The 16,331-nt window shown below is 39.3% G+C and overlaps 1 protein-coding gene across 5 annotated transcripts in view; it reads left to right on the forward strand.

Annotated features, from left to right (window-relative positions):
* The window catches only part of MCTP1 (multiple C2 and transmembrane domain containing 1), a 505,669-nt gene that overhangs the window by 409,795 nt on the left and 79,543 nt on the right, over positions 1-16,331 (forward strand). For all 5 annotated transcript variants that reach the window (XM_032403991.1, XM_032403986.1, XM_032403987.1 and 2 more), the window contains one exon: positions 2,123-2,242. In XM_032403991.1, the coding sequence (XP_032259882.1) occupies positions 2,123-2,242 (120 nt within the window). The remainder of the gene's footprint in view (positions 1-2,122; positions 2,243-16,331) is intronic.

Below are 16,331 nucleotides of genomic sequence, written 5' to 3' on the forward strand. Positions count from 1 at the left end.
ATATATTTATTGAACACCTTCTATTCCTAAGCACTCTTCTGGGCTCTGGGGATAGAATAAGAACAAAAAGAAAAAGTCCTTATCCTTAAAGAGCTTATATTCTAGTAACTGCCTAAATTTTGCAAATAAATGGGTAAAGAATTAATATGGATTCTAGCCAAAAATAATTTTCCCTTTTACATGTGTTCGTGTCTGTCAGATTTGCCTTAATTAATTTCCTGAATAAAGAATTATCTTTTAAAAATATATTTTAATAGAATAATCATAACCATCAATTATAATTTGTATCATCTTTATATATATTGCATAAATTTCAAAAATTAAATAGAAATATTTTATTTTTCTGGAAATTCTTCTACTTATGAAAGTAAAGATGAGGCTCATGTCTCATGCATTGATACATTTGAGATTTTTCTTATTCAGGAACTTGAATCTATAGTTACCATGTAATTCTGTCCAAAAGTCATTTCTTGGGTTACTAAATCATTATTTGTGGGTGTCCATCTGGGTTATGAATATCCCAAGAATTCAGGATTTAATGTCACATTAAAAAAAAAACAAAACAGATGTCACAGTAATGCCATGAAGTCATTTTAAATAGAAGGGATATTAAAGGTTATTGGGTCTATAGACCCGTGTATTTAGAAATGAAAACACGGAGGCAGAGTGACTTTCTAAGGCCTGGAATCTGTCTTCCGGTCCTTGAGCCATGGGTTTCTCTACCCCTCCACACAGGCTGATTTTCTTCACCATCTTACTAGGCTGTGTAGGCTTGGCTAAACACTCCGTGCTGCCCTGCCTGACGTGAGTGTTCTCAGGGCGCTGCTCCTGACCCTCCTGGCCTGTCAAACGCCTGATGTCTGTGTTACCCCAACCAGCTGGCTCAAATTCCCACTTACACTATGGTTCAGCTAAATCTCAGGAGGCAGATGACTTTCCAGTTTTCAGTAATGGAATAAGCATCACCTGAGGACCTTAGTCAATATTAGTTAACTTTCTGAATTTCATAAGGTATCGATAAACATGTACACAACAATACAAATGTTTTCTGAGCACTTATTGGGTACCACGCAGTGTGTTGACTTCCTAACACATTTCAACTCTTTAGTTCTCACAATCTGTCAGGTGGATACGCTTCTCAGCCCCACTTTACAGAGGCAGAAACTGAAGGCAAGATGGTGCCAGAAGTGATGGGACTAGTCAGCATTAGGGATGGAATCCAGCTCTTCGGTACCTCTACAAAATCATTTGACTTAATGTTGCCTTGTTTGGCAGCTGGAGCCACAGACTCAGAGAGTTTAGATGATCTCTTCAGGATTATAAGAGGGGGGATGGGTGCGAGGGCAAGTCACACTTTGTACACAGCGCTGCTGATTTTACAGTGCAGATGATCTTAGAATGGGTCCTCCTGCCAGGCTAAGTGAGCTCTTACTCTAATATTTGTCTTACAATTAAAAAATAATTTACATAGAGAGTCGGTAGTTTTCAAAGATAGTAGACAAAGACATTTAAAAATTTCCTTTGACAAAGTTATTCTATTTTTTAAATAGCTGTTTGATTTCTATGGTAATGCTAAATGTTAAGCCACCCTATTTTTACACTTATTGGTAGCAATGCTTTTATTCATAATGTGAGATCTTTGGCTCACTGGTGCAGACTTGGTGTTTTCATCTGCCTATTATGCGTGTTGCATTGTGAGATTCAAAAAAAAAAAAAAGTCCGTGATATTAAACAGGGATTCATTCTCTGTCATTAAGGCAGATAGACCCGCTATGTCTGACAGTGTAGTGAGGCTCGTTTGGCAGCCTTTATTTTTTAACTCTATTTTGTCCAACCTGACCATAATTTCACTAGATGAGAAAAATTAAAATTACCCTGTTGATAGTGTGATGATACCAGTTTTCCTTCATAGAAATTAAATTAAAAATCCTAACAGTAACTTTCCAGGGGTCAGTTGTGCTTTTAGAAAAATGCCTAACAAGTTCTGAAGGTTTTGTTTTCAAGATAAATCTTTCCATTCTGAAGCATTTAGTTTTGCGTTTTTGAAGTGGGCTATGGATAAGAGAGTCCATTTAATGAAAGTCAGAGTTGACTCATCTTTTTCTCTCTCCTTCTCCTCTAGCTCTTTCTCTTTGTTGTCTGGAACTTTGAGCTCTACATGATACCACTGGTTTTGTTGTTACTGTTGACATGGAACTACTTCTTGATAATATCAGGGAAAGATAACAGGCAACGTGATACAGTAAGTTTCTGCTTTCTTATTTGTATGTGTTTTTGTTCTCATTCCTCGTCCCTCTGACAAGATCAACATTGATTTATTTTTACAAACCAGAAGTTCTGTTCATAAATACTCGAGTTTGGAGGAAAGTTTTAATCAGTTCAAAACTAACAACTCTTTGGTCCTAACATAAGATAAAGTATTCACCTGTTTTTAACATGACTCATCTTGGTAGGAACTAAAATCAAGAGCATACCGAAGAATGAGCTATGACTTTTAATTATAAATGGGTTATTTCAAGTGAGTATTTCTTTTACTCTCCTTATTTGTTTATATGTCTTAATCTTGAGTTAAGATATAATATCATAAAATTATTTATGATCAGACCAAATGAATGTATTTTATTTAAGACATTTCTCTGTAGTCTGTCATTGGAAGAAAGGAAAGATTGGTGATTTGTTGGCCTGGAAAAGTGCATAAAGTACCTTAATTCAATGGACATTTACTGAACAACAGCAAATATCCGTATTTGTGTCAGGAGTGTATCAGGATTACCAGCTGGAGGATAAAGAGCTTTCATTTAACCTAGGGAAAGTTATACTGAACCCACCTGCCCTCTCTGGCATTTTTGAAAGTTTTTTTAGAATCTGTAAGACCACTTCTCTCTCAAAAAGAGTTTTATTTTTTTAAAAGATTTTATTTATTTATTTGACAGAGAGAGAGCACAAGTAGGCAGAGGGAGAGGGAGAAGCAGGCTGTCTGCCGAGCAGGGAGCCTGACATGGGGCTCGATCCCAGGACTCTGGGATCATGAGCTGAGCCGAAGGCAGACGCTTAACCGACTGAGCCACCCAGGCGCCCCTCAAAAAGAGTTTTAAAGTGAGAAGTAGAAATAAACCACATTATAATCATATCTCTTTTTCTCTTGCCAACTTTCATTCCCCTTAGATTATCTCAGTCACTACACCCTTAGTGAACATATGACTTCCAAAAGCTTTCTGATGTATAAATGAATGGGGGGGAGGTGTCTTCTCCAAATAGGATATTTGTAATTTGATAAATTCATAGGTAGCTTTTGAGAAGAATTTAAAGGTTTGTCAAATGTGAGAATCTATTTGGTAGCTCTTTGTCTTCATCAGATTACATAGATTTTCTCTCTCTCGCTTTTTTTTTTTTTTTGCCACTGAGGGTCTACATTTAATTTATAATCAGGAGTTTCTGCCATCTACCATGTCCATAATGGTGCAGGAACCAAAGTTATCTGATCATCAGTTTAATAATATTATATAATACTTCATTATAATAGCATCATAATGTTTGCACAGACATACCTGTGACATAAAACTTTTCCCTTTTAAGTAACTCAAGCAGGGGTGCCTGGGTGGCTCAGTTAGTTAGGTGTCCGGCTCTTGATTTTGACTCAGGTCATGGTCTCTGGGTCCTGAGATCAAGCCCCACATGGTGCTCCATGCTCAGTGCTCAGTTTGCTGGAGATTCTCTCCCTCGCCCTCTGCCCCTCCCCACCGCTCAGATGCATACACATGGTCTCTAAATACATACATACATACATAAAATCTTTAATAAATAACTCAAGCAAAATACACTTCAAATGGTAACACAAGCTGAATATACTTCTTCAGAAAAATTTTATCATCAAAATAAAAGACAAATCCTGATGCACAGCCACCAAATACATGGCAAAGTTGCCAACAACATGCTATGTTTATTTTTCTATTTATTTGTATATATTTGTTTCTCTCAGGTGATTATAAATTTGAGGGAGGGGACTCTTAGTTCATCATTGTATTTGCCACTTTAGCAAGTGTCTTGCAAGTCTGAAGTGTTGAGAACCTTTTTTATAAGGTTTATCAAATCCAACATGAGACTGTTAATAGAGATTTTAATGGTTAGGCAGTATCCACAGACAAGAAGTTATTATTGGCAAGGATTTTAGGTATATATATTTAAATTGCACACTGAGAGACAAACCCCAAATGCCATAAGCACTGGTGTCATGGGGACTAATAGGTACTTTTGTCAATTAATCCAGGATGTTTTCTTTAAGAAAATGGGTCTCTCTCAGACAATTGCTTTTTTTGTCCCATTTATTTCAGGGAGATTGTCGAGAGAGAAGAATATCTACTTTTCATTCAGTTGGCTTGAGACAGATTTGCAAATAAGATTATTTGCAAATAGGAAAAAGTGGTAATTTAGTTTCAGCTCCTTAATCCTATGAGGGGGCTTATCGTCAATATTTAGTCATTGGTTTGAGTATTCTTACTGAAAAGTTCTGTATCTATAGACTTTGCTTGTTATCTTCTCCAGAATATACCTGCCTTGGCTGGAAAGGTCCACTTGTAGAGGGGAAATAGTAACAGATAATAGATCCTCTTGTGCTTACAATTCTCTAAGAATTTTTATGACTATTGAAAAGTTACAGGCTATGGAAATTTCTCTACTGCCCTTTTTCTCTTCAAAATATAATTCCAAAATTATATTTACCAAATCTTTTCTTTTAGGCACATCTCTAACAGAGCTCCCCCTTTAGCCATGGGCATTCGATTCCTCAGCACAGCCCACTGTGGAACAGTCTATAGTCCAAATTTCATGGAACGCCGGCTATACTCCATAACTCTCAGTAACTGCCTTTTATTTGCCAACTGTCCGCATAGTCTGTTCTTCTGGACACCAGACCAGCAATCACAACACTTCATTCGGTTTTTTATGCAGTGGCTCAGTTGAGACCTTATGTAACTCTTAAATCCATTTTGTCTAATTATGTGTCTTCTCCCATACCTAGCTATGCATTTGAACTTGTTGCTCCTTTTGAAAAAAAGCCTGGATTATACCTTGCTGGTTACAGATCTCACACACACACACACACACACATCTATGCATATACCTATACATTCATACACACATACATACATATATATGTAAATCAAGGGAAAGTATTGGTAGGGGCTGCCATGCTGTATCTATATGACTCTACTCCATAGTGCATAGCACTGGAGGAATGGTATTTTGCCCTGAGTCCTTTTTTGCTATCCCCAAAAGCATACAGAATCTTTCAGCATGTGTGAAAACTTTAGGTAATCTCTGAAGTGCATTAATCACACCACTGCGTGATTCCAGAAACTTTCCTGTTTTAAAAGAGAGCAAGAGAAGGAGGGAGGGTGGGCGGGCAGGCAAATTTTCTCTCATGAAAAAGAAAATCATTTGTACATTCAACTGAGAACATTCAATTAGGATGAAAATGATAAAAGAAAAACAAATCAAATTGACCTTGAGCTTTGTATAGCAGGAGAAAAAAGGAAATAACATTTTCGTGACATAAGAAGGTGAAAGGAAAAAGAAAATACTGTGAAAGATGAAAAGTTCATAGACGGGTAAAAATTCTGTCTTCACCATATGGGTTGAAAGTTGAGATTAATACTAAAATAGGAAAGGATTTCTTTGTGTGTTGGTTGTTTATTACGGAGACCATGTCCTTTCTTGGATACTTGATCGCAGGAGCTAAAACCCGTCTTTTCCCTACCATGGTGCCTTTTCTGGTTTAATGAGAAAAATGAGATGTAATCCTTGCCGAGGAAGTTTTGCTGCATTTAATGAGCTGAAGGCTTTGAGAACAGGGTGAGGAAACAGCTGGTGCTGAGGCTAATGCTGTCGACTTGGGGGTGCACAGGAGAAAGAGGCGTGGTTCGAAATGGTATCTCACCTCTGCTGTTTCCCAATTGGACTTGTTAAAAATAAGCACTCCTACATCTGAATCTACCTACACTCACACCATGACATTAAAATTTCTGGCGTGAGAATTGTTAGGCTTTTCTGGGGGGGGAAAAGCCTGTTTAATAAATACACGCTTCATTGAGAAATGTTTCTGGCATGAAGGGGTTATAGAGACAGCAATGTCATACGTGTCTTGGTTTGAGCTGTCGCTCCAAAACCTGAGGGAAACTCCCCCCACCCGCAGTGCCCATTAGGCTTCTACCAACTAACCACATTATAGTTACTGTGGACCGAAATTTTTTAAGTTAAAGAGTAGATGCCGGGAAGTTGCCTTTGCTTTGGGTTTAAAAACCACTGAATCCTCATTACACCCTGGGCTCCCTGTTAGGCACTTTGTTTCATCAGGACCTTCATCTCACCCCCAGGGAGAGAAAAGCTGATTCTGTCAGCCCAGCCAGTGGGTTGGGTCCTCCTAAGTCAAGTGCCGCCAGGTCTCTCCCTCTGTGGCAAACAAGGGAACGTGCTCAGGTGGAAAAGGTGCGGCCACAAGAGCCCTTCCTTGAGAGGAGACAATCAAGTCTCAGAGGAGGAAAGACCTGGATTGGCCAAGCAAACGAGGGGTCTCTTGCACCCCCTAGGAGATGGGAGTCATTAGTGCTTTACAAACAGGGAAACTGGCCAGGGAGGTTTCAGAGCTTACCCAAAGGTGCACAGTTAGAAAAGGCATGCAGTTAGAAAGTAGCAGAATGGGTATTAGAGTCTGTCAGTTGGTCAGTGTGTACCCCTAACCACTGGTCATGTGCATTACTCTTGGGACTGTATTTTGATACATCCGATGTCTCCCTGGACACCTTTAGAGCAAGTTTCTCCCTTGAGTTTTAGAAGAGCCAGTAGCATTAACTCCACCTTCAAGCACACAGATTGATGGAAGACCCTCATTGCCCCCACTCCACTTCTGTCCTCCATATCCTCATTGCCTTCAGAGAAATGGAACAGTTATTTATGAAGCAACTTCTATGGATCAGGTATCCTGCTAAGCCTTTTTAGACACATCATCTATTTTAATTCTTTATAATAACCTTATCAAGTAGATTATTCTAAATGGTTTTATCATCATTTTACAAATGAGGAAATTCAAAACCAAAGAAGATAAATAATGAGCTCCATAGAGGAAGTGGGATGTGAACCCAGCTCTTCCCTGTTCTGAAGCCCAGGCTACTTTCATGGCATATGCTTGGCCATGCCTCCCCCGAGGGCTTACTTCCTAAGTGTCGAGAGCCTTACGTGGGATCCCAGCCTTACAGGTATCCCCCAAATCCTTACAAGGTTCCCAGTGACCCAGGTGACCTCACTGATTTCAAAATTGTTCATGACCTGTAGGATTACCTTCAATCAACCCAGGTGAGCATGGATGGGAAGAGTAAACCAAAGCTGAGAATCCTTCACATTAGTGAAGACAGTCTTTTAATATTTTTGACATACAAAAATTCTTCAAGAGGTGTTTTTTAATTACGTTTTAAAAGAACATTCAGTTTTACTGTCATGATATTCCTCCCACATAGCAATCTCACTTGCCTAATCAATGGAGGCATTAAAAGACTGAAGAGTAGGGTAAATCAATGAAATCATTCTCTGATTCATGATCTGATTGTGACACAAATTGAGCCAACGTCTGCCTTGCTAAAATACTTTAGTAAATACTGAAATGTTTTGTTAGCTTCCTCAAATGGCAAAACCCTCGATTCTGCTTTCCCCCGTTAGAATGGTACTTGAATATTGTTTCTTGTTGGATCTGTTCCATGTCGGCCCAGAGTACTTCTTTCTAGAAAAAAAGCTTATGAGGAGAGAATGTTCTTTGCTGCTAGAAATGCTAGTGATGGGACAACTTGGGATGGCCCACCACATACGAGCTGGCCAAGAAACATCTGCTTGTTTGACTTGAGTTCCTGTGAATCCAGTAGATTTATCATTTTCTCAGCTAGTTTCAAAGAAGTCCATGGTGCAATATGTGAATAAGTAGGATATTGAACAAGTGAAATATTGCTAACTGAATCTAGAGGCTGGCCAAAGTGGAGCAGAGAAGAGAGGACTCCATAAGCAAAGCACTTTGAATGTACAGTTAGACCTTCTCTACTTCAATAGTTGATCATTCACGGAAAGTAGCATAGACCACAAGCCTCCTCTGTTTGCATCTCAGTACCAAAAAAGACCACATACTTGCTCTTAACAGAAGCAGCACTGAGTCATACAGCCTGTAAACACATCTAAAAATGGATGATCACTTTTTTCTTCTTCCTGCTTATTTCAACAGCAATTTTCTCAATTTTTTCAGAAGGTCACCAGCTTGCAAAAATCTGAGAAGGACCATGAAAAGAACCAGACCTTTCGTTTTCTAACACCGTCACTAGCATAAAAAAAAAAAAAAAAAAAGTAGAAACCAACAGCCAATCAGATGTCAGTAGAAAAGTTTATCCCCTATGACTCCTCTCAAAGCTGTTCACCAAGTGCTTAGCTGTGCCAGATAATCACTCACTGTACAGATTGGTGTCCCCAGACATCAATGATCATCACCTCATCAGGCTCTGGACATTGACCAACAGATTTCCACAGATTTTCCACACTGCTCAAATGGCCCCTGCCTGACCGCCATGTTATTTACTATCCCCTCAGTGTTGGTAGGTGACAAGGCCTTCTACCGGGAGATTTCTCTCAAACTCCAGCCCCTAAAGCTCTCTGAATTCACCCCCAGTTTAGGGTTGCCAGATTTAGCAAGTAGAGATACAGATGCCCAGTTAAATTGGAATTTCGATAAACAGAGATGTTTATCCTAAAATAATACTCATTATTTACTGAAATTCCAATATAACTAGATGTTCTGTATTTATTTGGCTACTTTATGCCAACTGCACTTTATTTTTTTTATCTCAAGAGCTTTAGGAAGGTGATCTGTTCTGAAATAAAATTCTGATTTTTCTGGCTACTTTGGTCTTTCTCCAACCTCTTCAAGCACTATGGAGGACAGCCTCATGAGCAGGCCCCACCCAAACCATAGACAGCTACAGCTTTACCTCCCTTGTATTCCAGCAGAATTGTTTGTATGTTTTTTGGTTTTGTTTTCAAGTGCAGGATGTTTATTGAACAATAGGTGAGGGTCCTGGGTAAAAGGCAGGGGGGTGGGGAGGTGTCACAAAAATGAACCAGACAGTGTCCTGCTCTTTTGTCATTTCTTTTACCTGCAAAACAACTGTTCATCCCTTGGGAGAGCAGAAAACCAAGGTTTTGCCACTTGTAAAGACTCCTACAACAAGGCTGGACCAGAACCCAGTTCTACTTGGTTCCTAGGCCAGCATTCTTTCCCTGTCCTCCCATTCCTCAGGCACCCATTCCTCAGGCACCCATTCTGCAGGCCCCAAGAGGGCAAAGTCTTGGTCCGTAAAACACAGTAAGAAGCAGGGAAGGAAGGGATGATGCCTTTCTCATCATACAGATGTGGAAACTGAGACCCAGGATAAGTTGGTAACCTCTGCAGAGCCAGTCAGTGTGTGCGGGACAGACATGGTGGCCCAGAGAGGAGCCGCGCAGGCCAGGTCTCCAACTTCATGGAAGCACACGTGCTGCACCAGCCCTGAGTTGTCCTGAAAGGCACGTGCGCTTCCAGGGGACGGACGTGCAGGCGGGCACCGTAGCGTGGGGGGATGACGTGGCGGGTGGCTGGAGCTCCTGAAGTCTCGCCCAAGAAGCCGCACACGCAGGGCTTGACAGGCAAGTACGATAGATGCATGGTGGCTCTGCAGCCGCCGAGGCCGGCTCTCCCAGGCGCCTCACTCTGGGGCGGCCTCCGAGGCTCCTCCTCAAGCTGCACCTCGAACTCATGAACTCGCGGGGGACCTCGCTCGATGGCATTGACGAGGAGAAGGCGGTGTCCTGGCCTTGGAGGGCAAGCTCTCACCACCGCCACCAGGGGGCGGGGCGGGCAGGGGGAGGAGCGGCGGGAGCATCCAACGCCCCGCTACCAGCTCCCACGTTTGGGAAAAGGGAAACTTTGAGGGATGGTGGATGTAGGAGACGGGGACTGAGGGTGGACAGGATAGTAGCTGAGTTGGGAGCAGCAATATCCGGAGCAGAGTGTGTTTGTGGTTTCCCAGATAGTGATACATTCTCTCTATGCCTTCTACTCTTTTCTCAAAAAAATAAGTTTACTAAAATAAATTTACTATTTTTCGCCAGGCATATTTTGTTTTTTATGAAAATTGGATCACATTACATGTACTGTTAGTATACCCACTTTTTATATCAACACTATCTAGAAGTCTCCCTTAAGTCACTGGAAAACTGCATGAATTTTTAATGACTGCATAGTTTTCACCATGTGACTACTTAATTTTTTCTTAAATGCTTGTATTAGAAGTGTTTCAAAGATTTTTGCCATCTGAAATAATGCTGTCGATAAATCTTCTGGCCACATCTTTGGTCAGGTCTCTGGTAACGCCCTTTGAGGCGATCGTTGTAGGAGAATTTCTGGGTCAGAGTTTGGGTGCATTTTGAGTATAATACTAATTTGCCACCCAGTAAGATTTTAATATTTTATGTATATGTTGCTGGGTAACCACCTAGCATTTTTATCATTTTCCCTGGAGAGCCATCCCTGACTTCCCTCCCACTCTTGCCCCCTACCAGCAGCCTACCCCTGCCGACACATACCCTCAGAGGGTAAATAATCTCGCCCCTCTGACATCCCATATCCCTCTCACTGTATTGTCATAGTCACCTCACTGCAGATCTTCCTTACCAGCCTAAAATTGTTCTCATTGTATCTTGCATTTGTGTATTTAATCCCAGCACAGCACAAGATGTCTCAGACATAGCACTGTAATAGTTGCTCAAAAAATGTGTGATGAATGAATAAGTATTTTAGTCTAATCTTTCTTTCCAAGCCAAATATTGTCTGTTTATGCATTAAGTATTTCTATTCAGCGAAAGTTTATTGAACATCTACAGGCACAATGCTAACTGCTATTCAAAGATGATTAAGACAGGATCTTTGCCCAGGCCAGTTTGTGGTCAGTGAGGGAAACAAACAACTAAATCGAATGCATGGATATAATAGGTGCGCCAATAGAGGTGTGTAGATGATATGCCAGGTGTGCGGCCAAAAGACATTTGGATCAGCCCAGATGTCTGTGCATGTGCTGCATACATAAAGAAAGGGGGTCTGTTTATCTGTGACCACAGCTCTTATTCCACCCTTCAGTCTGTCCCTTTCACTCCGTAACTCCGTGTTTGCCTTTCATACTTCCTCAGTTTATTGGTTTTCCTTTAACTCTCTTCTCAGACTGCAGCTAAACTTCAAATTGGAAAGATAAAATTGTAGAATGGTAGAAGATGAGTGTCACCTGTACGTGACATGTCTGTTCATATAGAGAAAGATGTAAAGGAAAACATTTCTATTTTTAAAAGTCAATTTACTAAAGATCCTCCTTACTGGAAGGCATACTTCTTGCTTTGGATCTGTGAGGACTTAGAAGAAGGACAGAATTTAAAGTTAGTGGTAGCCACCGTAGAGGAGGCTTATAGTTACTCTCTCTCCTATTTTGCCTAAATCCTTCCCAACTTGCTCAGAGTCTCCAAAGATGCATGTGAGAATATAACAAGGTAAAGAGGTGAGCTTCGTTCTTCTAGAGGATATCTGCCCTGAAATCTAGCTCTTTTCCACTAAATGAACTGTCTTGGCAACCTTGAAAGAAACCTGACAATCTTGCCCCCGTAAATAACTGATTTTCTCTTATTTGGGCCCCAGATGATCCCTGGAGCCCCCAGAAACTCCGTGAAAAACCAACTTTCTAAACTCCCTTCAAAGCCTCCCTTGGATCCAAAGAATTCATCACCTAGATGGCTCTCCAAAGTGTCCAACCCAAGCATTTACCTGTATGTCAACCAAATGGTTTTATTGTCTCAATTCTTCCAAAAGGTCTGCCCCCACAATTTTGTCGTTTCTGTAATTGAAGAGGGGGATGGAGAAGAGGAGAAAAAAAGGGTACTCACAATTTTGGTCTCAGTTCTCAGGGTGACTGTGTGATTCTTACTCGCCCTATTTTTAGTGATAGTCTGTTCTTTCTGAATGATTTAGCATTCTTGTAGCTAGCCAAAACTCCTTCGAATTTCATGGTGAGGAAGGTAGGATATAGGGTCAACAGAAGCACCTTGTGGCTGACTCGTGACCCCCATGACTAGTTTGCATTACTAGTCCTGAGCATTTTGCCCTTTGTAGTGAGTGGTGTTGCCACAGGGTTTCCTATGATATTTGTGGAGATTTATTGTCTCTGGTTCAGAAAGATGATAAGAAAGAACAAGACCTCAATTAACAAACTAAAAGTGGAAACCATATGGTATGTCTTTATCTGCTTGTGGAAAATGTTTGTAAATCAGAACTCTGATAGGGATCCAATAACTCTGAGAGTTTTGTATTCATTTTTTTTTAGTGTTATATGATAAACATTTTTCAAGAGCATGCAACTTTAAACTCTTTCCACCATCTTGTACATAGAACTGCAATGGTCCATGTAGGTAACCAAACTAATATATGCCTTCAAGAGCATTTCCTATCATTTGTTATCATGCAAGGAAAAAATAACTATCATACCATATCATTTATTTTGAAAAATAACCAAATATTCCAGGAGCATGCTTAAATGAGAGAAAGTCAGCTCATCTAAACAAAGTTTCCCACGGGTAGCCTCAAACACATCTTAAAAAGGACTGTCACCACGACTCATTTCCAGTGGGTAGAGTTTAAAAGCCCAAACTTTGAAATTAGGAAGACCTGGGATTTAATTCCAGACCTTCCCCTTGTTAGCCATGCAAATTTATTCACTCCCCTGAGCCTCAATTTCCTCACCAATAAGACAGGGATAAAACCCACCTTGTTGAGGCTTTGTGACCATTAAAGAGACAACATACTGTGTTAAGCATACAGTGAGAGCTCAGTAAATGAGAACTAGGCACCTGCCCATGTAGAAAACAGGACAAACCAGTGTGGGTATAATGAGGGCTTAGACATTGTACGTCACTTCCTTTCTTGAAAAGTTCCCTTGTAAGTGCTTTTGAAGAGGATGGTTTTCCATGACCATCAGTCTTGGTTTTAAGCTTGTAGATAAAGACAATAGCATTGCCACAGAAAGATTTCTAGGTGTCTATAATCACCCTGCTATGTGTGTGCAAGTCCCACAAAAATAAAAACTATTTTTATCAGCAAAAAAAAAAAAAAAAAAGCAGATGAAGACATTTGACCTGTCCTCTAGAGATGAAAGCTACTTGGTAACTGAATTTTACAGAAATACCATAAATAAATGCCGTTTTCCAGATCATATCGATAGATATTTGAAAGAAACATTTTTCTTGTTTATTGTAATACAAACCTCCACCAGGCACTATGAATAAAGACAAAGGCCGGCAGCCCTCTGAGCAAAGAACAGGGCATTTTCCTGAAACCGTCTTTAAGTCCAAAAGCACAATGCTCCTTCCTGACAGCCTCTCTCTGGATGTCGACTAAGAGAAGGAGAAAGGTAAACCTACACTAGCATACCAGGCCTGGGCATGGGGACTAATTTTAATAAATCAGAATAGAACATGAAAATGTCAACTTAATCAAGCATTTAAATTTTATTAATCAAGCCTAATTTTTATGAGTGCAAATAATCACTGAAGCTGGACAAATTTGTTCTCGATTGCATCAGAAACATAATTTTAATATTTAATGGACTGATGAATTTAAATGGAGAATTATCTTTATGAAACATGCTCTTCATAATTTGCCATTAAATGAGAAATAAAAAAAAATCAACATAAATCTTACATAAAGGTTACTTAACTAAATGTTGGTACTATAAATATTATAAATGCATTATCCACTAATTTAGCAATCATACAGTACACTACATAAAGCAGAAATGATAAGTGGACCAGGCAAGCTTTTCCTAGAATATAGAGCTCTTGTGTTATATTGTGGGAAGCTTGTGATAAAACGGTTACGGAGGTTTTGTGTGAGGTTTCGTGAACATTCTTTTCATTCAGGCTTTTATGCTACAATTCACCATTCACCATAGACATTCTTTCCAGTTCAAATGTAGGTCTAAACCCACATGGGCTTTCTTTTGTGAGGTGATTATTCTTTACAAAAAGAGATAAAAAATATTTTTGTCATTATTATTTATAGAAAAGGGATATAAAGAAGAAAACTCAAGTTTTTGGACTATATGATTTTTTGACATTCAAAACTCAGTCTATTTTTAGATTTTTCTCACATAGTGTTCTCAGGCCTCAAAATATTCTAGGCACGAGAAGAACAAAAGAAAAAATCAAATTAGTGTCAGAATATTTTCCTCTACAAGTGTCCGCCGATTCCCCTCACCCCTTCCATTATCCCCAACATACTGCTTAACATATAGGGAGTAGCCGTGAATTTCTGGAAAAAGTGAATCAAACCTAGCAGAGCAGTACGGTCCAAAAGTTTGCTAACGTTAATCTCCAATATAAACGATTTTTTGTTTTGTTTTCGAATTCTGTTGTTCCAGAAATGTAGCATTTTCCTCTGTTCCATGTGTAGAAGTATACACTGACCTGAAAAGGAACTTCTTGACTATTGCAGCCTTGATGTTTGCAAACCTGTCTGCAGGGGTTAGAGCGATGCACGTTTCTGAGAAGACTGGGGGTGGTACTCTCACAGAGGTCCCACCTCTGGCTTTGCAGAAAGTGTTTTAAATAGATAATGGGGACTCTTCATGACATACTTAAAAAATAAAAATCCCTAAGGTTGTTTTAGAATTTTAAACATTTAAAATTGTGCCTTTTTTAAAAAATAAGAAATTCGTGGTTCTGGAACGGAAATCTGGTTTTGTAAGAGGCTTGAGTACATAATTTTCTTCTTTATTTGAAATCTGTTTACTTTTAATGGACAAAAGTATTTTCCTTTGAAAATACTAAATTTTATAAAATCCCTTAGTGGTAAGTCTAGTTATCTTTTAATTTCACTTTGCAAAGCACATTAAACAACTCTGGTTTTGTGTTTGGTTTTTTTTGGGGGGGGTGGTCGGGGGCTTTTTGTATACATTTTTCTTCTAACCTGACCAAAAAATAGTTTCAAAAAAGCACTATTATTTAAAAAGCATGTTGTAGGTTAATAGTTGACCTATTTTTCCCTGCTCAGTCAAATTAATATGCACTTATCCTAAAGACACCAAGCTTAGAATTTTCCCTGCCAGCAAAGATACAATACATCGTGAAGCCTTTAGATGGAGACATAGTTCAAATAAACACTAGAATTCTGTTCCCAGTGCTTTGTGTAAGTGTAAGAATGAACATTTAAGAATACTCAGAAGGAAATATGAGAAGAAATTCATTTAAGATGCTTATACTGATTATAGAATTTATATTATATTTAGTCTTTCATAATGGAAGAGGGTTTCTGCATATTAAGCTGACACTTAAAAAAATAAAAGGTTACATCTTCTTGGCCAGTAAATTTACTGCCCTTGCACCTTACAGCAAAGCATATTATACTGCAAATAAGAATGTTGTTGTTGATGATGCAGAATACAGGCTGTATATAATCAGTGGCATGCATCAAAAGTCATCTGATAGCCACATTAAAGCCACATTTCCTATTAAGAATCGACTAAATTACAACATGGCACTTCCCAGAATGAGCCAAGGAAATGCATTCTGCAAGAAGAAATAATTGTATTTGAGTGTTTCTGTAAAAATCAGGAAGTCTTTTAGCAGTAAGTAATAATGCTTTTCTTTTTAGTCTGCCTTCTTTTGTATTGCAATATATTCAACCTCACTGGCAAGCCTATCACACTAATTATTATTACATCTAGTGGTTCAGTTATCTTGACTACTGTAGCTGAAATACTCCAAGGTCAAATCTTTAACAGTGTGAATCAAACTAAGCAGCCATCATATGTCCAGTTGCTTTTGAGATATACTGGATGAAACAGTATATCCCAGACCTGTTTATGAGTCTTATTATTCTTCCAGACGTGGAGTAAATTATATGTACAGCTTAATTGTGCCATTCATTTTGCAAAAAAGTTCCTTCTCAAAAATTTCGTGAGAAGCAGATGTGCTGTTGCAAAAATGACAGCACACGTGCACCTATAATGATCTTATTGACCGCAAAAGTCTTTAGCTGACTTTGGTTGATCAGAGGTCAGCTCTGGTACTTTTCAGCAATCTGAAAGAGTCTGAGTGTTTATATGCAGCTTCTCAATCCATAGGCTTCCAATAATTTCATATGATATTTACACATGTAATAAATTCATTGGCACACAAATGCATGCTCTGCTTGGTTTATGCACACACAGAATGGTATAAATGAACTCCAGACC

The sequence above is a fragment of the Phoca vitulina genome, unplaced genomic scaffold, assembly GCF_004348235.1.
Source record: "Phoca vitulina isolate PV1807 unplaced genomic scaffold, GSC_HSeal_1.0 scaffold6, whole genome shotgun sequence".
Classification (NCBI taxonomy): domain Eukaryota; kingdom Metazoa; phylum Chordata; class Mammalia; order Carnivora; family Phocidae; genus Phoca; species Phoca vitulina.